This window comes from Tachypleus tridentatus, chromosome 12 (assembly GCF_004210375.1).
Source record: "Tachypleus tridentatus isolate NWPU-2018 chromosome 12, ASM421037v1, whole genome shotgun sequence".
Taxonomy (NCBI): domain Eukaryota; kingdom Metazoa; phylum Arthropoda; class Merostomata; order Xiphosura; family Limulidae; genus Tachypleus; species Tachypleus tridentatus.
In genome coordinates this window covers 54,169,795-54,193,043 of record NC_134836.1, presented here as the reverse complement: position 1 = coordinate 54,193,043, position 23,249 = coordinate 54,169,795, and the positions used below count along the sequence as shown (strand labels likewise).

Below are 23,249 nucleotides of genomic sequence, written 5' to 3'. Positions count from 1 at the left end.
AGTAAACCTACGAGAATGCGCAGTTTTTGTAAAACAAAAATGCACATTAGTGTAAATGATATGGATAAACACCGTACTTAGTGCAAAATTAGTGTGCACCCATTAAGAGTTTCTAACTGTTGGAATATATATAAAACAATTAGAATACTGATACATTGTGAAAATATATGTGGTTATTATAATATGATTTTACATCTTTTAATTGTTTGTTTTCCTAAACTATACTGCATGCATTTTTATGTCAATGTATATGCATGTGAATGTTTACTGGGGACACCTTGTCACCTAAAAAGATCGGTTTTCTCTACAAGGAGTTTTTTTTTATATATATATATATATATTTCCTTCCCCCAAAGAGTTTTTGCTCATCCAGCAGAAATGCCAAACCATCACATTTATTTCCCGGATTAGGTTCACATTTTGCAATTCATACAGGTTGGTGTGGAAAATAGAAGCAGTGAGGGCTTCATTGCTGTTCAGTCGCTTCTAGTTTGCAGCCTTTAAATCTGCAATGCATTAAGTATATACCAGCGGATGCGTTGAATGAGGCAGCCAGCTTGGATACTACCATGTTCAACAGTATTATTGAGGCGTCTCAGACAAGCTTTGGACACTAACGAGGTGTTTGGTTGAGTCTCTTTGCATTTTTCCTGCAGCTGTTTTGTTCTTCCTGATATTTTGGTGGCATATATACATCTTAATGCCTGTCATGTACAGGAGAGAGCTCAACTTTATACAATTTATAAAGGTTTCATCTGAAACTCGTCAATCAGGTCATTTATCTATTTGTCTGCCTAACCAAAAGTCGGTCTTCTAGTTTATTTATTTATTCGCCTATCATACATTTTACTTTTATCACTTCACTGGATAGATACTCGTAGTTTGGTTAAAAAGAAATTCCGAATGCTTTAGCTTGTTTACGAAATTTGCACTCGAGGGTGGGGAATATATTTTTTTTAAACCAGAATTTGAAAAGTAGACAGGTGATTGCGCATGCGTGTGCAATATTAATGTTGATTTTTAAGTAGTTAAAAATGTTATACTGTGTAAAAGTATTAAATGTTTAAATATACAATAATATTATATGAAGGTTATTTGCCAACCAGGGGAGTTTTCACGTGGAAAAGTATTTTTACGCTGATTTTTGTTTCGGTTTAAAGTGTTTTTAGCTGTTGACGTCACATGCTTTAGTTTTCCTTATATAGAACTGTAATATTATTTTTGAATTAATCAAAACTTTTACTTTTGACCAAAACTAGATAACATCAGTTTATTATATAATGTAACTGAAATGTTTCGTCTAATTGAACGTACAGCCAAAGATACGGTAACCACGCAGTTTCTCTCTGTCAACTAGTCAAATGCACGCGACAGCATTATAAGTCTCCAACATAAGTATATATATCTACATTAATGCTGAAGATCGCGATGACCACATAACCAACCTGCTGCGAAAGGTCAAAGCGGTGGTAGAACTAATATGAAAGTAAAATTATTAGAAGTAAAATTATTACAGTGTGATGTACGCACAATGCGATTACCGTACACTTCCTTATACGTTCAAAATTATATTCAGTACGATCGTAAAAAATGACGATTTCCTGTATTGGAATTGGTAGAAAAATGACTATTTCCTGTGCTGGGATCATAAAAAGTGATAATTTCCTGTATTGGAATCGTTAAAAAATGACTGTTTTCTGTGTGGGATCGTAAAAAAAATGACGATTTCCTGTATTGGAATTGGTAGAAAAATGACTATTTCCTGTGCTGGGATCATAAAAAATGATAATTTCCTGTATTGGAATCGTTAAAAAATGACTGTTTTCTGTGTGAGATCGTAAAAAAAATGACGATTTCCTGTATTGGAATTGGTAGAAAAATGACTATTTCCTGTGCTGGGATCATAAAAAGTGATACTTTCCTGTATTGGAATCGTTAAAAAATGACTGTTTTCTATGTGAGATCGTAAAAAAAATGACGATTTCCTGTATTGGAATTGGTAGAAAAATGACTATTTCCCATGCTGGGATCGTGAAAAAAATAACTATTTTCTGTGTTGGGATTGTAAGAAAAAAAAAAGACCGTATTTTATTTTGCAAGTATAACAATTCCTTTGAATACCTGATATAATCTATTTATAATCTCAATACGATAAGTAGAAGAAAATACTGAGAAACTTCTGAAAATACAGTGGAACTGTATGTGAAACTTGTTTGTCTGTGAACTCGCTAATTGGAATCAGGTTTTTATTTTTATTTTAAGACGTTATAAGTAAGGAAAATGAGGCATCACAACTTGCCCAGATGATCATAACACGTCTTGGTTAATACATTTTGAAATTGGTGGTTGTTGATGGTGATGTAAATAGCGCGTCATAGCACGTGAAGTTTTGTATACACCTATAACACCGTATAATGACTGCGAAAAAAACAAACAAATTCTAATACTATTCAATTGAATTCGCTTGTTTTCTGTTAATTGGAATAAATGTATGATTGAAAAATAATTTGAAAATCTATCACCCAATTAAATTATGAAAATTATCATAAATTCTAAGAAGGCCCAGCATGGCCAGGTGGTTTAGGCACTCGGCTCGTAATCTGAGGTTCAAGGGTTTGAATCTCTGTCACACCAAACATGCACGCCCTTTCAACCGCGAGGGTGTTATAATGTTACGCTCAATCCCACTATTCGTTGGTAAAAGAGTAGCTCAAGAGTTGGCGGTGGGTGGTGATGACTAGCTGCCTTCCCTCTAGCCTTACACTGCTAAATTAGGGACGACTAGCGCAGATAGCTCTCGTGTAGCTTTTCGCAAAATTCAAAAGCAAAACAAACACAATTTTAAGAAAATGAACTAAATACTACTTTTGTCGTATTGTTCAATGTGGTTCAGCATAGCTAATTAAGGCTGATGTTCGATAAATGGTATTCTGATCTAAGGCCCTTCAGTGGAGTCAGCAGATAGCTCGATGTAACTTTGCTATAAGAACACACACACACACTGATCTAATGTGAATTGCCAATACAATTATCAATATATTTAATATATATAAGCAAAGATTTCGAATATTAACGTATAGTAACAAGCACAACGGTATGGCTATGGAATTACAACGCTAGAAACCGGGTTTCGATACCCGTGGTAGACAGCGCAAGTTAGCGTTTTGTATAGCATTGTCTTTAACTTCAAGAAAAGTAAAGAAATTTTATAGTAACACAATATATAATATTTATTTAATACTTCCTTACCATTATTTAAAGTTCAAACTTTTTGACAAATTTTAATCTAAGATATAAAAGTTATATCAAATTTTAATGTATTCTAAATTTAAATAACAAACAGCGTTAACGATTAAATATTTGTACGCTGAAATTCAGATAGCAAACACTTAAAATAATCAAAAGTTTAGCAAACCTTGAACCACTCTAAGAAAAATTTCATGTTAAATAACGTATCGTCGAAACAGAGTATCTCCTAAACAATATCCCCAAAATAGAGAATTTCCTTCAATTATTCTCGAACTAGAACCGCACAACTATTAATACAGTTGAAGAGATTAGTGTTCCTTTCAATCCAGTTAATCGTATTCTGGGTCACCCAACTGTAGCTGTCTGTTGTTGCCCTATAAATAACAACTAATTAGAATAATCCTACTTAAAAGTTCTTGATTGCAGTTACTGTATAAGATTGGTTTATCAAAGCCCAGTCAATATATAGTCCTTATTAAGAGGCTGTTGTAAACTAGTCACTTGTAACCGGAAGAGACTCCTTCAGTCATACAGTTCTTTGCTCGTGTTTTTTGTCTTAGTGTTTGAGTTACATATTTTTATGCATTGTGTGCGTGACGAAAAAATTAACTTAGAACGAAATAAGTACCTTCAAGCACATACTGTTTTGTCATAACTTCGATGCCTGCAAGTTTTACTCTCAATGTTATCGTATAGCTGTTACACTCAATTTCAGATTAAGACAACATTTGTGTACGTTTAAACAACGCTTTGATGATGACGCAGTTACACGTCACAACACGTAAACTGTCCCCAGTCTCCCGGTACTTCATATTTATACATTGATAAAACTTGTTTTTTGTATTTGTAGCCTGGGAACAGTCTCGTTTTGAATATTTATTGTGTATCGTTAAACGTTTTCTAAACGTCTGTGTTACCAGACTCGAGTCCTAACAATCAAGTACCCGTTAGATATATACGTGTATTTAATCTGAATTTAAGTATGGGCGAGTTATGTTCGAGTTTTCACTGATGGAGGGGAGGGGAGGGTAGTATTAAGTGTACAAGACTGTGCTAATAAGAAGAAACCAAATATATTACAGAAAAAAAAAGTGTGTTGAATATATGGCTGGAAATGTTTGATCAACTGCTGCACGCTCAATTTTTTTAATATAAAATATTTTGTGACCATCTACATTAAAAATCGTGTTTGTTTTTCTCGTAATATGTATAGTATTTAGTTAATTGCTTGAACAGTTTATAATTGCCACGTATAACGTACAATGCCTATTAGAAATCCAAGTCTTAAGAGCGATAACTAATGCAATATTTTAAATAGATCGAGCGCCTATTGCTAAGTTTTTCCTTTCGCCGTAACTGTACATGTGAATATCTATCTCTCCATATGTATGGTATCAAAAACTACACTATTTTCAAGCACTACAATCTGTGGAACTGACAATCAAGTCCACTCACTATTAATCGTTTCCTTAATTTCCTCTTACCTGATGTATGACGACATTCCTAGGCATTTGAAATTTCTTTCTCTAATTAACTTAGCGACTGGACAGTCGCTTTTCGTTCTCTTCCCAAATTTATTTTGACTTTGGAGAAACACAAAGCGTAAGGTAGATAAAAACCCAACTACGTATAACTTCTAGAGATATTCCTCGTTCTGTCAAACAACCCAATGTACTCTTTAAACAAGTTTTTTTTATGTATTTATCTTACTCTTCATGAGTTTGTTCGTTAGTTAACTTTCATTAAACGTTGTGTTAGGGCTAAGCAACAATGGTATTTTTAGCTGTAACATCTACCCCCTCTCTCCTCATTTATTTAAAAAAAACAAATTTGGCTTTTATAGTTCTGACTCTTTTGTATAATTCAGATGTTTCATAATTTATTATTTCAAATCTCTCATAATAATTTATTATATAATTCTTACTGCTGTAAGGCATTTTAACAAATGAAACATGCTATTTCACATACATAAACGTTCCTGTCGGCCATCCCTTGCGTTAAACCTGCAACAAAATTATTTGTGGTTTTAACCATTAAGCTGTGTCATTTAGTGTTAACAGTATTTAATTTTCTGAATACGTGGAGTTTCACACTTTTTTTATAATTCTTGTTTTGTTTTTGTAATTCTTGTATTTTTTATTAGCTACTGTTATAGAACAAGAGGAAATTGAAGAGACTTGTATAACAGAAGTTTGTAGGTCTAACCATCTGATGACAGGCCTTCCAAAACTGTATAGTTATTTTGTGAGGTTTTGTGCTGAGAAACCTCGGAAATTATTGCCCCGATGTATAATTTTTTACGCGTTTAAATCGTATTTCTTTTTTACTGCGAAACTAAAAAAATTAAGAATTTGTTAGAGACAGTCTAGTGTACTAAACTTAAAATAGCTTAATAAAATTAATTAATAATATATATATTTACTTAATAAATCTAATAACTATCGATAGTCGGAGATTTTCCAAGAAAAGCCCAATTCTTAATTATTTGCAATAAACTTTGAAATAAGTTAGATTTTCTGAAACAATACGAACATTAGAATGTTTAATATTTTAGGAGGTAATTAGAATTTGAAAGAGATCTTCCCCTAGAAAATTCTAATTCTGGAAATTTGTGTACCTTTAAAAACTCAATATGGACTTGCACGTGCATTCCACTGCTCTTCTTCTCAGAAATTTATCTATGTACGTGAAATAAAAGATTAGCATATTTATTTGTAGTTGACTACCATCATTTATAAGTTGTTATAAAGATAATGTCGTAGCTTACAGTACTTACATTTACAGATGTAAATGCTTGTTTTGATTGACAACTAAACATTAAATCATTGTCTTTGAACTCATAATAAGTTTTTCTTGTTTCATTGGCTACAGTTTTTTGTGCTATTGGTAATTTCGCTTTTGGACATGGCAGAGGGTAATTACTTTTTGCTTTAAGGTTTGGCAAGCATCCTTCAGAAATACATCTTTCCAAGTTTAATAATAAAAAAAATTCACTTTGAGATGTTGTTTTTCTTATACGTTTCAGAAAATTCTGAGAAATTGAACAATGTATTGCTCTGCTTTGAGCCAATATAACTTCAGTATTGATTGGTTATTGTATTGATTCAGTTTATGATGTTCCATTTTCTACTGTCTAGATTGATGGAGGTATTACGTAGTTCAATTTAATATTTTAGTTGTATTTCTCAGTCAAACAAACTTCTTGTCAATGCTGGTAAATATGATTTTTGTGTTATATGTTATAAGATTTTCCAATTTAATATGCCAAAATTACGTATTAATGCTTAAGTCCGCTAAAACAACAATTTTGAAAATCCAAATATCGTATCTTCCTAGGAATAGCGCGCCATCTATTGTTAGTAAAGCTAGTCATACTGCGCTGGTTTAAGTGTTAGAAATTTTAGGTTTAATTACATTGTTTATAGTTTCATAAACGATGAAAGTACATTTTATGGACAAAATGATCAAGAAGAAAGTATATTGCGCCTAGTTTCATAAAGGTAACAAACTTAAAGTATTTGAACTGTGGTCAGTAGGTTAGATACCGAGCGTAACGTATTTGGAACAAATTATACGATCTACCATAAGTAATGATTATTACATATTTTATGGAATAAGCAACCTATAGAAATATATGAATAACCGTCAGTCTTTCATTACATATTGACTAGCTTGTGCCCAGTTGTGTAATAATTTGTAGGTTTCATTATTCCATATTGCAATGTAGTTAACATACTCGTATTACTTTGGCGTTTCTGGTGCACCCAGCAAGTAAAGAATTATATATGTTAATAGGCCCGGCATGGTCAGGTGAATAACGCATTCGACTCGTAATCTGAAGGTCGCGGGATCGAATTCCCGTAACACCAAACTTGCTCGCCCTATCACTCGTGGGGGCGCTATAATGTGATGGTCAATTCTGCTATTTGTTGGTAAAAGAGTAGCCCAAGAGTTGGCGGTGGGTAGTGATGACTAGCTGCCTTTCATCTAGTCTTAAACTGCAAACCTAGAGACGGCTAGCGTCGATATCCCTCGTGTAGCTTTCCGCGAAATTCAAACAAATAAACTGTATGTACCAGTAACGGAAGGATAATAAGGTGTGTTCTAACAATACGAAAACAAACGTATTTATTAATATATCGATTTGGTTTGTTTTGAATTTCGCGCAAAGCTACACGAGTGATATCTGTGCTACCCGTCCCTAATTTAGCAGTGTAAGACTAGAGGGAAGGCAGCTAGTCATCACCACCCTCCGCCAACTCTTGGCTGCTCTTTTACCAACGAATAGTGGGATTGACTGTCACATTATAACGCCCCCACGGCTAAAATGGTGAGCATTTTTGGTGTGACGGGAATTCGAACACACGACCCTTACATTACAACTCGAACGCCTTAACCCTCATGGCCATGCTGGGCTTAGGACATACAGTACGTACAGAATTGTTATATATTATTAATAAATACTTTTGGTTTCGTATTGTTAGAACACACATATTGTTGTTGTTTTTTTACTTTACCTTTGCAACACAGAAATTTATTCAGTTTTTTTAATCTTCTAACAATTCGTAATTGTGGCAAGTGAGTAGATTTTATAAGACAGCAATATTCCTGCGTTAGAAGTTAATGGAGTTTTGTGCAAATAACGTTATGTAACATTAATTAAACAAATATGTTGAATCCACGTGTAACAGAAATATAAAAAATTCAAGCGAACAAAATACTTTAAAATATGCCACTTTTTTCACCACGTGCTATTCAGGATGTGACGCTGGTGTCTCAGTTTACCGTTTTTCGTTTGTTTTTTTTTTTTCGTGGTTAATTTTATCTTTGTAGATTCATCACATGTGTTGTACCAGATTTGAAGAGGAAATCATTTGGTGGAGACTAGCTAGTTCTCATAACAGGGCACGTCCTGATGAGCTTGTGCCACAAAGAATCGATACTTGTGCCGATTTCCTTCTTGCCAACTTGAACGGCGAGATTATCTCGACTTTTCAAGTAGTTCGAAAAGAATGGTTGTTGCTATCAGCGATACCCAGGTTGGTTGTGATCTTGAGACAGCGAAAGCTCTAGAGGCTGAAAGATGGAAAATGGTCAGTTTATGACCAGCAGTATTTTATGAAGCCTGCCAGTACAGTCATCCATATGTAGGGTATTAAGAAAAGAGTGGACGGGGGATTATGGCCAACTGTAATCTCTCTCCTCTTCTCATGCAGGAGTAAATTATTGATGATTCAGTACCTGGACGTGTCCAGACAAACAGTAAGTTTTGGCAGATCCTGGATTTAGCATTCCAGTAACAGCCAATTGTCTGTGAAGAAACTTTAGTGCAATTTCTTCTGGTCCTATCCACAGCGAATTTTATAACCTAAATCTGTAGAGTAACGGTAGAAATCTGGTTGGTAATTTGTTTTACTCAACACACACTATTCTATTAAACACATTGTTTCAGACCAATGAATACTAAACGTCTGTTGTTGAAAACCGCAAAGCTGCGGATCATGCAATCTGTACTGTGCCTATAAGGCATATCAAACACCGAGTTCTAACGTTATAAACCATCCAACGTAACGCCTAGTTCATGAGGAAGGTGTTTAGTAAATAACATTTGTAGATCTCAATGTAAAATAAAACAGAGATCACAATGTTACGATTAAAAACTATATTCAGTGAGCATCATATTAATGAACTTTGTTAAATGAGCCCCGGCCTGGCCACGTGGTTAAGGAACTCGACTCGTAATCCGAGGGTCGCGAGTTCTCAGCCGTGGGGGCGTTATAATGTGACGGTCAATCCCACTATTCGTTGGTAAAAGAGTAGCCCAAGAGTTGGCGATGGGTGGTGATAACTAGCTGCCTTCCCTCTAGTCTTACACTGCTAAATTAGGGACGGCTAGCGCAGATAGCCCTCGATTAGCTTTGTGTGAAATTCCAAAACAAACAAACAAACATTCTCTTATTTTTCAATTTGAGAGCAAGTTGCAATATATGGAAGTAATTATTTGAGCGGAAGTTTTCATGTTTCAATGTTCAAGCAGAAGGACTTCCTTTTCTTTCCTTAAGTAACTATTGCTTCTTAAAATTAGCCAATCTGAGATAAGTCTTGTCTACGTACTTGAAGGGCTATTCTCAGCTTTCCACGTACGTGATTGTTCTTTCTGTCTTCTACTACCATGTAAGGCTTGTCACGCAGCAAAACGACCTGTCTGAACCCTGGGATATTACAATATACGTTTCGTGGTACCTCCTTCCTTTAGAGCTTTCTGTCTTATCCAAAAATATATATATACTGCTGAAACTGTATTGTTCAAATTCTCCTTGGTAGGCTTATTTTTCCTTTAATTATGTCTCTAATAACTGTTAGATGACAGATTTTGTAAGATTGAGGCCAGTGTAGACGTAAAAAGCAGAAACACAAAGGCAAATAACATCCAAATTTAATATTCAGTTATACTATTTTTACGTCATTGCTAGCTACTAGTTAGTTATCAGTTATGTTTAAATTAACTTAAATATTTAACTTTGTTATGAAAGCACTAAACCATTCAGAAATTTCATAATTTCCATTACATAAGGCCCGGCATGGCCAGGTGGGTTAAGGCGTTCGACTCGTAATCTGAGGGTCGCGGGTTCGAATCCCCATCGCACCAAACATGCTCACCCTTTCAGCCGTGGGGCGTTATAATGTTACGGTGAATCCCACTATTCGATGGTAAAAGAGTAGGCGAAGAGTTGGCGGTGAGTGGTAATGACTAGCTGCCTTCCCTCTAGTCTTACACTGCTAAATTAAGGAAGGCTAGTGCAGATAGCCCTCGTGTAGCTTTGCGGGAAATTCAAAAACAACCAAACCATTACATATATTTCTAAAGAAGCGCACGTGTTCTTTTCAGCGTTGTTAAACACGACAACTAAACCAGCAGACATGTATAATGACAATTCCTTTAGTTATGATATAAATGTTCAAAAACCTGTCACCTAGGTTGTCCAATTAACTTATGAACTTAATAACCGTCTAAAAATCGTGAAAACAAATTTATAACCGTTTTAATCATTTTTATATGACATAGTGTTTGATGTTAGGTGCAAAGCTGCGTAATGGGCTCTCTGTACTGTATCCAGAACAGGTATCGAAACCCGATATTTATGCTTATAAGCCTACAGACTTCCTCCTGATCCACTGGGGGACACATAAAATGGAGACCTACCAAAGTAACATGTTCTAAAGTTTTCTTACAATATATGTTCAATATATTGCCTTTAGATCAGTTATAAATGTAAGCATGTTCATACCCACACACCAAATAACTCAGTTAACACAACATGTAACACCATTTTTTCAATATCTTTCAGTCAATGCATAGTTGAATATAAAAGTGTCATATCATAGAGATATGGCAGTATATTGTAGTAGTTTATGTTTAATATATATATATACCAGAAAATGGCAGGTTCTAAAAGGAAAATATGATTTTATTTCTTACAAGCCAGCTAAATTAAGTTATAGCCAAAAATATACACCAATGATATTTGGGATGTAGGCAACCAGACATGACTTCTCAGCAAAACACGAGTACAATGAACTTCATGGAACCAGCTTAGCCACATTAGCAATCAATATGACAAATCAAATTAATAGCCGTTGCTGTAGAAACATGAATTTCCAAAATATGTTGTCCACATATACTATTCCTGAGAAACAAACATTTGGAAATCACAGAATAGTTTCTCCAAATGTTGTCCACATAGACTGTTCCTGATAAACAAACATTTGGAAATCACAGAATAGTTCCTGCAAGATGTTGTCCACATATACTATTCCTGAGAAACAAACATTTGGAAATCACAGAATAGTTTCTGCAAAATGTTGTCCACATAGACTGTTCCTGATAAACAAACATTTGGAAATCACAGAATAATTCCTGCAAGATGTTGTCCACATAGACTGTTCCTGAGAAACAAACATTTGGAAATCACAGAATAGTTCCTGCAAGATGTTGTCCACATAGACTGTTCCTGAGAAACAAACATTTGGAAATTACAGAATAGTTCCTGCAAGATGTTATCTACATAGACTGTACCTGAGAAACAAACATTTGGAAATCACAGAATAGTTCCTGCAAGATGTTGTCCACATATACTATTCCTGAGAAACAAACATTTGGAAATCACAGAATAGTTTCTGCAAAATGTTGTCCACATAGACTGTTCCTGAGAAACAAACATTTGGAAATCACAGAATAGTTCCTGCAAGATGTTGTCCACATAGACTGTTCCTGAGAAACAAACATTTGGAAATCACAGAATAGTTCCTGCAAGATGTTGTCCACATAGACTGTTCCTGAGAAACAAACATTTGGAAATCACAGAATAGTTCCTGCAAGATGTTGTCCATATAGACTGTTCCTGAGAAACAAACATTTGGAAATCACAGAATAGTTCTTGCAAGATGTTGTCCACATAGACTGTTCCTGAGAAACAAGCATTTGGAAATCACAGAATAGTTCCTGCAAGATGTTGTCCATATAGACTGTTCCTGAGAAACAAGCATTTGGAAATCACAGAATAGTTCTTGCAAGATGTTGTCCACATAGACAGTTCCTGAGAAACAAACATTTGGAAATCACAGAATAGTTCCTGCAAGATGTTGTCCACATAGACTGTTCCTGAGAAACAAACATTTGGAAATCACAGAATAGTTCCTGCAAGATGTTGTCCATATAGACTGTTCCTGAGAAACAAGCATTTGGAAATCACAGAATAGTTCTTGCAAGATGTTGTCCACATAGACAGTTCCTGAGAAACAAGCATTTGGAAATCACAGAATAGTTCTTGCAAGATGTTGTCCACATAGACAGTTCCTGAGAAACAAACATTTGGAAATCACAGAATAGTTCCTGCAAGATGTTGTCCACATAGACTGTTCCTGAGAAACAAACATTTGGAAATCACAGAATAGTTCCTGCAAGATGTTGTCCATATAGACTGTTCCTGAGAAACAAGCATTTGGAAATCACAGAATAGTTCTTGCAAGATGTTGTCCACATAGACAGTTCCTGAGAAACAAACATTTGGAAATCACAGAATAGTTCCTGCAAGATGTTGTCCACATAGACTGTTCCTGAGAAACAAACATTTGGAAATCACAGAATAGTTCCTGCAAGATGTTGTCCACATAGACTGTTCCTGAGAAACAAACATTTGGAAATCACAGAATAGTTCCTGCAAGATGTTGTTCACTTAGACTGTTCCTGAGAGACAAACATTTGGAAATCACAGAATAGTTCTTGCAAGATGTTGTCCACATAGACTGTTCCTGAGAAACAAGCATTTGGAAATCACAGAATAGTTCCTGCAAGATGTTGTCTACATAGACTATTCCTGAGAAACAAACATTTGGAAATCACAGAATAGTTCCTGCAAGATGTTGTCCATATAGACTGTTCCTGAGAGACAAACATTTGGAAATCACAGAATAGTTCCTGCAAGATGTTGTCCACATAGACTGTTCCTGAGAAACAAACATTTGGAAATCACAGAATAGTTCCTGTAAGATGTTGTCCACATAGACTGTTCCTGAGAAACAAGCATTTGGAAATCACAGAATAGTTCCTGCAAGATGTTGTCTACATAGACTATTCCTGAGAAACAAACATTTGGAAATCACAGAATAGTTCCTGCAAGATGTTGTCCACATAGACAGTTCCTGAGAAACAAACATTTGGAAATCACAGAATAGTTCCTGCAAGATGTTGTCCACTTAGACTGTTCCTGAGAAACAAACATTTGGAAATCACAGAATAGTTCCTGCAAGATGTTGTCCACATAGACTGTTCCTGAGAAACAAACATTTGGAAATCACAGAATAGTTCTTGCAAGATGTTGTCCACATAGACAGTTCCTGAGAAACAAACATTTGGAAATCACAGAATAGTTCTTGCAAGATGTTGTCCACATAGACAGTTCCTGAGAAACAAACATTTGGAAATCACAGAATAGTTCCTGTAAGATGTTGTCCACATAGACTGTTCCTGAGAAACAAACATTTGGAAATCACAGAATAGTTCCTGCTAGAGATATGTTTGGAATGAAGAACTTAACTGTGATGTAGTCTTCTTTTCTATAAAATGTGTTTAACTAAAAGAAAGAATAAATGAATGATGTGAAAGATTAGTTAATCTATCCTTAGATTCGCTACTACATCTGCAGTAGACCAATTTCACCGAATTCACGACTCATCTCTTATTACTGCTCGAGAGAGCAAACAGAATACGTACATTAAGCCTCTTCTATGATGAAACGAAACAGTTTTCGAGGTTTAATTTAAAGACTTCTATTAATCACTAGTAACCTGAAATACTTTAGGTACTTGAATAACATGTTATTATGATGTCATAGTTCATAGTTATTTAATGGGCAAGATGATTACGTAATTGAAAATTAGCGGACCGGCATGGCCATATAGTTAGGGCCCTCGACTCGCAATTTGAGGGTCGCGGGTTCAAATCTCCCTCAGATTAAACATGCTCGCCCTTCCATTCGTAAGGACATTATAATATTACGGTCAATCCTATTGTTCGTTGGTAAAAGAGTAGCCCAAGAGGTGGCAGTGGGTGGTGATGACTAGCTACCTTCTCTGTCTTACACAACTAAATTAGGGACGGCTAACGCAGATAGCCCTCGTGTAGCTTTGCGCGAAATTAAAAACAAACAAACAGTTGGATATCATATTTCTCTTCATTGAGACGCGTAATTTCAGTGGACAAAAGAAAGGCCTCATCTATTGTTCGCTTCGTCTACACCTTCTGCAGTAGAATGGTTTCGCCAAATTCAGGGCTCAACAATTTTGATTACTGAGTATAAAATTCACGAGCGTAGGTACGAAATTAAATTAGGGTTAACTAACTTCTTAACACTTGAAACATCTCTTCTCATGATAAATTATACTTCAGATAACTATAAGCTCGGATAAGCCAAATATTCTTGAATAGATGTCCGATTTAATTGAATTTTAAAAAATAGCATGTATTAATATTTCTTTAAAATGTACTTATAAAACTACGGTTCGAATCCAGATTCCACACCCAAACGAAAACAGAAGATTGAGTCTGACAGATGCACTTTTTGCTCGTAGTAATGAATTAAAAAAAAAACATTAGTTGTTAATAGTTATAACGAAATTCTATTTCAAAGCAATGGAAACGAACACAAAGAAAAGAATTTCGTTATAACTATTAACAACTAATGTTGTTTTTTTTAATTCATTACTACGAGCAAAAAGTGCATCTGTCAGACTCAATGTTCTGTTTTCTAAATCTCATTTTAAGGCTTAGATGTTGTTGTTGAAAAGCTCTCTCTTACATTTTCATCAGCAGACAAAATGTACTCTCCCTCTCTTCATCCTACCGTCCCACTTACCTCAAGCTGTCTAGCCTATAGTGCACGTTATGGTTAACGTCAACAGACATACAGGAGTGTCTCGTGGCTAAACTCAATATAACATTGCCGGCAGTAGTTTTTTGGAACTCTTTGTAAGCAGATCATGAATTCGATTATACAGTAAGGAGCTGCTATAGCAACGCCGTTACCTGAGCTCTTAGCCAGTATTAGTCTTAAAGTCGGACCCTAATGGCCGCCGAATCCTCTGTCTTATGCCATGTATTTTTTACCTTCTCCTGCGTAGGAACAAAAGTTGCAGCTGGATTAAGGATTAACTTTATTAAAAAAGAAAGACGCACTATGTGTGTGTTCTCTGTTGTTTTTTTCGATTCGTTTGTTTGTTTCTTTTGTACTTTTTTTTTTTAGCAGAGTGCGCATTTTCTTACATTTCTGGACGTCATCTTAAGTTTAGGAAGGGATATGCTGTCATACCAATTACCTCAGATGTTGGACGGTAGTGAGTTAATTTGATGTTTTCAGAGTATTTCAACATTACGAACATTCTATTCACGTTTCTTTTGTTTGATATTGCTTCACTTCAGTTGTAGTTACCGCACCAGAGGCCCCGGCATGGCCAGGTGGGCTAAGGCGTTCGACTCGTAATCTAAGGGTCACGGCTTTGAATCCCCGTCGCATCAAACATGTTTACCCTTTCAACCGTGGGGGCGTTATAATATGGCGACCAACCTCACTATTAGTTGGTAAAAGAGTAGCCCAAGAGTTGGCGGTGGGTGGTGATGACTATCTGCCTTCCTTCTAGTCTTACACTGCTAAATTAGGGACAGCTAGCGCAGATAGCCCCATGAGTAGCTTTGCGCGAAATTCAAAACAAACAAGCAAACAAGCCGCACCAGACCTAACTGTCCACAACAATATAATGCTTCTATAAAACTGTCTAAAAATTAATATTTTGTTTATTTGGAAGATAAGTGTTGTATATTGTTTGCACACTTTTATATGAGCATTTGTACATGATGATAGGAAAAGCATTATTAGAGAAAAGTATACATGAGTGTAAGTGTTTATTTCTTAAAATATATTGTTATTTTGTAAAAATATTGTTGGAAATTGCTTTTGTTCATAAAATGATATAAAGCTCGAATATTCATTTCCTTTGACATATATATATGTATATATATTTGAATTTATATACTGTCGAAACTTTGTCTGTTTAGAGCACAGCACAGTTTAAGACACTAAAATAAATTATCGAAGTAAAGAGTGGTATTAGTTTACAGTACGAGGACTACAATGCTCAATTGTAAAATATATTGAAGAATAAATTTAAATTATGTGTATTACTTAGGATAGTTACGAATGTTTTTAAAAAATTAGTTGAATTTCCTGTTTTTGGGTATTTTGCCATGTTGAATTTCACTTTCTTAGATATATCATTCGCTTTTCTGTCTCTTGTAAAACATACAAATAATTGAATATTTTCCTTTAGAAGTTTCTGTTTTTTGTTTGTTCGATTTCTTGTATGTTTCTGACATTTCCGTGAAATATGTACATGGACACAAAAATACTCGTTGTTAACAGGCTGATGTAAGTGTAGGTGTCTTCTTCGTTGTATTTGTGACAGTTTTGTTGTTTGTTTTTTTTTGTGTCGACTGTACTTTAAACTAACAAAAAATTAAGTTATTTCTGTGGTGAATGTTTGTGCCGTTTTTCATTGGATGCCGATGAATAAATTCTCAAACTGGTGTGTCCCTGATTATCAGTAATCGATGGAAACATTAATTTTGTGATTACAAGTTTGTTTGTTTGTTTGTTTTGAATTACGCGCGAAGCTACTCGAGAGCTATCTGCGCTAGCCGTCCCTAATTTAACAGTATAAGACTAGAGGGAAGGCAGCTAGTCATCACCACCCACCGTCAACTCTTGGGCTACTTTTTTAGCAATGAATAGTGGGGTTGACCGCCACATTATAACGCCCTCACGGCTGGGAGGGCGAGCATGTTTGGTGCGACCGGGATTCGAACCCGCGACCCTCGGATTGTGAATCGAACGCCTTAACACGCTTGGACATGCTGGGCTCTTCATGAGTAGAAATCAAACGTTTTCGTTTGGTATACTTTCAACAATGAGATTCTTTGATGACAACCTGTACTCATGTGACCTAGCTATCACGTGGAAAACCCGATCACCGTTTTCAGCAGTACAAATGATAAATGTGTCTAGTTACTAGAATTTGAAGAGCATCGCTTTCTATGGCACTGTCCTGACCTCTGTCCTGACTTCATTCTCAACTTCATTCACATTTTTTATTGTATATTTGCGGTTTCAAACAAGATTAATGACCAGGGCACTTTTTGGACTTTGTGCATGAACGTGGCACATCTATCACAGTTTACTGTAGCACAGATTAAAAATTTGGTCACCTGACAAAATATTCAACAGTCTTTTTGGAAAGCACAAATTGCAATGATTGCGTCTGCTCAAATAATGGTCCTTAGCCATTTGAAGCTAGTTTTTAGTTAAAAAGATCCATTATTTAAATGTAATTGGACCTAATTTACCATTCTTCAGGATTTGGTCTAAAGCTCACCATCGATCTTTATGACATCAAAGATCATTGCCACAGCTTTTGTTATTGGAAAAGGTTTTTAACGTCTGGTAAATTTCAATGAAAATATACATGATAAGATTACACAGACGTTTAATTCGACAGTCTGAAAGATTGGTGACGTTCAGACACAAAATTCGTCGAACCATTAAATTTTCATTTTTGAAACTATCTTCAGATGGTCGCTGCCTTTCTGGTCTTGAATCACTTTTCAAAGTCAACACGACAGCTAGGCAATTCGTTGGTACATTACTTAATTGTTTCGTCTTTAGGTATTAATAAACTGGCACACAAAGTATGTATAATATTTTCTATTTATGAGCTGCTTATCCATCATCATCTGTCATAGTCCCCTTGCTAAGTGTTACTGGATGAGGCAGGCAGTGCGTGCCTCGAATGATCTAATACTAGTAACAGTACTAAGAATGTATAGTGTTCGTTTTACACAATATAATTTACTCTTAGATTCGCGAGTACTTTAGGGGAGCTTGTTCCAAGATATCGCTCCCTTTCAGTTCTAGGAATGGGTCAGACATTTTCCGAGGTAATAGGTTTAGTCAGTTCCTGGAGACATCTCAACTGTTCGAGAGATCACGGATTAAGACTTGTAGTATGTACTTTAACACAAAAACTAGGCTCGTCACCAGTTTGTTGTGAAATACACCATCTACATAAAAAACACGATTGTGTGCTCCATATAGGATTTAAACCGTAAGACATTGATATTATTATAAATTTTACAGGTTTTTAAAAAACGAGTTTAAATACTCATGGTATTATTTGGTTGCGCCATCTGTCAACTGCTTTGGTAAATAATGTATTTTATCTTTATTGAATCAGTAATTGTAAAAAAAATACCAAGAAAATAGTTCAATTTCACACACTTTCTCCACGAATTTAAAGATTTATAAGAACTGATTACATAATATTTCAAATATTTTTCTTCAAGTACCTAAACGTTTAATTATTTCTTACTCCCTACTTATTACTTTTAGTTCGTTCTCAGTTGCATGGCCAAGCGTGTTAAGGCGTTCAACTCGTAATTCGAGGGTCGCGGGTTCGAATCCCCGTCGCACCAAACATGCCCTCCCAGCCGTGGGGGCGTTATAATGTGATGGTCAATCCCACTATTCGTTGGTAAAAGAGTAGCCCAAGAGTTGGCGGTGGGTGGTGATGACTAGCTGCCTTCCCTCTAGTCTTACACTTCTCAATTAAAGAAGGCTAGCACAGATAGCCCTCGAGTAGCTTTGCGCGAAATTCAACAAAATAAAACAATCGTTTTCAGTTGCGTGTATTTATAAAATAACCATGTATGGTTATGCTTCAAGAACAATGAGGAGTTAGCTTGCGACATGAGAAGATTAGTTTGGTTTGTTTTGAATTTAGCAATGTAAGGCTGAAGGGAATAAGGCAGCTAGTCATCACCACCCACCGCCAACTTTTGGGCTACTCTTTTACCAACGAATAGTGGGATTGACCGTTACATTATAACGCCCCCACAACTGAAAGTGGCGAGCATGTTTGGTGTGACGGAGATAAACAATACTGAACAGAATACAAATGCTCATCTTTCTGTGTCTTAAACTTTTGACAATAAACGATGATGATACACGATACTGGTTAAATAAAAGCAGCTCTTATGATAAAATGTTTGGCATTTAATGTACTTAAAACAAAACCCTTGGTTATTAATTTTTTCTACGACATGATAACCTCGTTTATTTTCACCGCGTTGAGGTTCCACGAATGACGCTAAAAGTCTAAAATTTGGTTTGTTTTGAATTTCGCGAAAAGCTACACGAGGTCTATCTGTGCTAGCCGTCCCTAATTTAGCAGTGTAAGACTAGAGGGAAAGCAGCTAGTAATCACCACCCACCGCCAGCTGTTGAACTACTTTTTACTAATGAATAGTGGGATTGACCTTCACATTATAATGCCCTCACGGCTGAAAGAGCGAGCACATGTTTGGTGTGACAGGGATTCAAATCCGCGACCCTCGGATTACGAGTCCAACGTATAGGCACATGTAAGGGATTGGTGGTTGTCATTTTGTCACAGATGTTTATACTATAAATGTAAAATAAAAATCTGAAATCGGCTGAATCACAAAAATGTTAATTATGTTAAATATAATAAATTCCTGATATATAAAGGTACTTATGAAAGTGTCTATGTCTAGAGACCATGTTATCTTCATTTCACTTGGGAAAAACAATGATGTGAGTCGCGCCTGCGCATTGAGAAGGATAGTGGTAGTATTTTCATGCACACAATATGACATTCTTTCTTTCTGGAATAAAATATCTCCAGAATAAAATAGATATTGAAACCTCTCTTTCTGTCGACGTAATCTGAGGGTTGCGGGTTCGAATCCCCATCGCACCAAACATGCTCGCCATTTCAGCCATGGGGGTGTTATAATGTAACAGTCAATCCCACTATTCAATTGTAAAAGAGTAGCCCAAGAGTTAGAGATGGGTGGTGATGACTAGCTGTCTTCCATCTAGTCTTAAACTGCTAAATTAGGGACAGTTAGCGCAGATAGCTTTCATGTAGCTTTGCGCGAAATTCAAAAACAAACAAACAATACACAAAATAAAATAGTAAGAAGTGTTGGTGCCACGACTCCAGGATTTGTTATTTTTGTGTTTTTTTTCAAAGAGACGACGTCCTCTCTGACATAACACATTGTTCTTTCTCAACAAAGAATTGTTCAGGTTTTAGTGGAAAATTCCTTGTCTAATTAGATATTTCTTGTATTTATGTGTCTGAGACGCGAACACTGCCGCAATAATTCAGTTGCTGGTATTTGTGGATGTTTAGGACAGTGAGTATACTATACTTTGTAATATGATATTAAACCTGTGTTGATGTGTACTGTAGAAACAGCACGAATATTAATCCTGGCCGATTCAGTGTTAGCTGAAAAATATTAGCTTGCCTGAATTCATCCAGTGACGAAATTAGTTGAAAGGGCGAGTAGAATATATGGCTCCTAGATGGCAGCACATGACGGTAAGGCAGATATCAATACATAACTAGTAGTTACTGTGAGTGTGGTACACGAGCTTAAAGCATTGTACCACTACAAATGTGTATCATAATACGTGATGTTTATATGTATGCACAAGGATGATATACAAGTCTATATGAACGCATGTTTTAATACTAGCTTTACTTCCTGGTCAACTATTGACAAATACAAGTCTATATGAACGCATGTTTTAATACCAACTTTACTTCCTGGTGAACTACTGACAAATACAAGTCTATATGAACACATGTTTCAATACCAACTTTACTTCCTGGTGAACTACTGACAAATACAAGTCTATATGAACGCATGTTTTAATACTAACTTTACTTCCTGGTGAACTACTGACAAATACAAGTCTGTATGAACACATGTTTTAATACTAACTTTACTTCCTGGTGAACTACTGACAAATACAAGTCTATATGAACGCATGTTTTAATACTAACTTTACTTCCTGGTGAACTACTGACAAATACAAGTCTATATGAACACATGTTTTAATACTAACTTTACTTCCTGGTGAACTACTGACAAATACAAGTCTATATGAACACATGTTTTAATACCAACTTTACTTCCTGGTGAACTACTGACAAATACAAGTCTATATGAACACATGTTTTAATACTAACTTTACTTCCTGGTGAACTACTGACAAATACAAGTCTATATGAACACATGTTTTAATACTAACTTTACTTCCTGGTGAACTACTGACAAATACAAGTCTATATGAACGCATGTTTTAATACTAACTTTACTTCCTGGTGAACTACTGACAAATACAAGTCTATATGAACACATGTTTTAATACCAACTTTACTTCCTGGTGAACTACTGACAAATACAAGTCTATATGAACACATGTTTTAATACCAACTTTACTTCCTGGTGAACTACTGACAAATACAAGTCTATATGAACGCATGCTTTAATACTAACTTTACTTCCTGGTGAACTACTGACAAATACAAGTCTATATGAACGCATGTTTTAATACTAACTTTACTTCCTGGTGAACTACTGACAAATACAAGTCTATATGAACACATGTTTTAATACTAACTTTACTTCCTGGTGAACTATTGACAAATACAAGTCTATATGAACACATGTTTTAATACAAATTCTTCATTCGTTTGGCTATCTTGTCTTTTACCAGACTCTCTCAAAGTTTTGCTCATTGGGGAATACTGCACTTTGTTCAGAAACAAAAGTCCCAAAAATACTCAGTATCTAGGAAGCTAGCAGTGGCTCCTTTGATCATAAGCATGTCATATGAACTTCTTCATACCCTAAGACACTCCACTGCTACTATCTCAGGACGAAAGTTCTCTGTTGTTCAACCCACATTACTGGCACTACCAATTTGGATCTTCCAAACTGGGAATATCCCTTGTAGTTAATGGTATTGGAAAATATAGTAATATGGTCAGTGCCAAAAGCCATTCAATTAATCTGAGCAACAATATGCAACATAATTAAGAAGAATCTACTTGTGGATAAAACAACACAAGTCATGTATACAAGCACTACTTCCATAATGAATCTGTTGAACCATAGCATACCTGAAGCAGTTAAAAAATTAAATTGGTATTGATACTATTTCATACAGCAATTTTCAAAATATACCAGTTACATGTGCTTTTAGAGCACTCACTCATCATATATAGGAAATCTACATTGTGCAGTTCTGAGTGCTAGCTACACATGGTCAAGGCACATGTTCCAGTTGGATATTTGTTCTATTCTTGTCATTAATGTCTCCAGCTACATATCTGTACCTAAGTTTATAAATGTCTGGAAGATACTCACTTTCATCACGGTCAGCTAAAAATGTGAGTGACGTATGAACACTGAGATGGAAAATAACTGATATTTTTTTGTACATGATAATATAGAAATCTAGAACAAAACAACCCATTCAGGATAAAAAAAAAAACAAGTAAAACCTCTTTCTGCCAGCAAGAAACATTGTCACATATTTTTATATAAAAGTTTTTGTTGTTGTTTTTTTTACTTTGTTTCAATGTTGTGCTACTTAAACTCAGTTACTGTGGGAGAATACAACTAACTCCTTAATATATTCCTGACATTCCTCTGGTTATTGTGGTTGCTAATCTTACTCTTAAGGTTATCAATGCACATGAAAATGTAATACATGGATATTCTTGTTTTATTATTTATTACTATGAATCATCATACTCTTCTTTTAATTCAAGTACTATCCAAATGTATGTGTTTCTCATTTCCTCAGATGTAGGTATGAATGGTGATCTGTCCAATGACACTCAAGACAGTGTTACTAGTCATGATTCTGGTGACATACCGCTAGATGGCGATGCTGACTCAGACAGAGCACTCAATCTTGTAAGTTGAATAACAACAATTGTTGTTTTAAGTGGAATGTAGCTGCAGGTGTTACTAGGTTACAGATGCTACATTGTTAACAAAATTAATACATATTTATGTTAATATACATGTAAGCATATAACGTACATCTAAATGTATTTACAAAAAACATATGGATATGACTTAGTATTATGAAAGACCTTATATAAATCTAATGTCTGGAAGTGACAGCATAGAAAAGAACATTTCTTTAAGTTTATAAATTAAAATAATTTTATATCTTATAATGAATAGGTTTTCTAGTTGTTTAAGCCAACAGGATCTAAACTTGGTGACCAAGGCTCCAGTCCTAAATACATCTATACAAAGCAAATATTGAAATAATTTCTGAAAATTTACAGAAGAAATTGGAGCAAGCAATACAAAAAACAGCACCACTGGTGCACAATGCATCATTCGACTTCTATGAGTGTTTCATATATCTTATGGTGTACGAATGTAAATTATTTATAAAGCATTTTTATACATACAAAGATGTATATATATATATATATATAATACTTATTAATTACTGTAGTTTACAATTTCAATATGTTCCCCCCAGTGGCAC

The 23,249-nt window shown here is 35.2% G+C and overlaps 1 protein-coding gene across 1 annotated transcript in view; it reads left to right on the top strand.

The window, feature by feature from the left end:
• The window catches only part of LOC143233354 (POU domain, class 2, transcription factor 1-like), a 43,064-nt gene that overhangs the window by 5,592 nt on the left and 14,223 nt on the right, over positions 1-23,249 (top strand). The window contains exon 2 of the mRNA XM_076469527.1: positions 22,545-22,657. Within this exon, the coding sequence (XP_076325642.1) occupies positions 22,545-22,657 (113 nt within the window). The remainder of the gene's footprint in view (positions 1-22,544; positions 22,658-23,249) is intronic.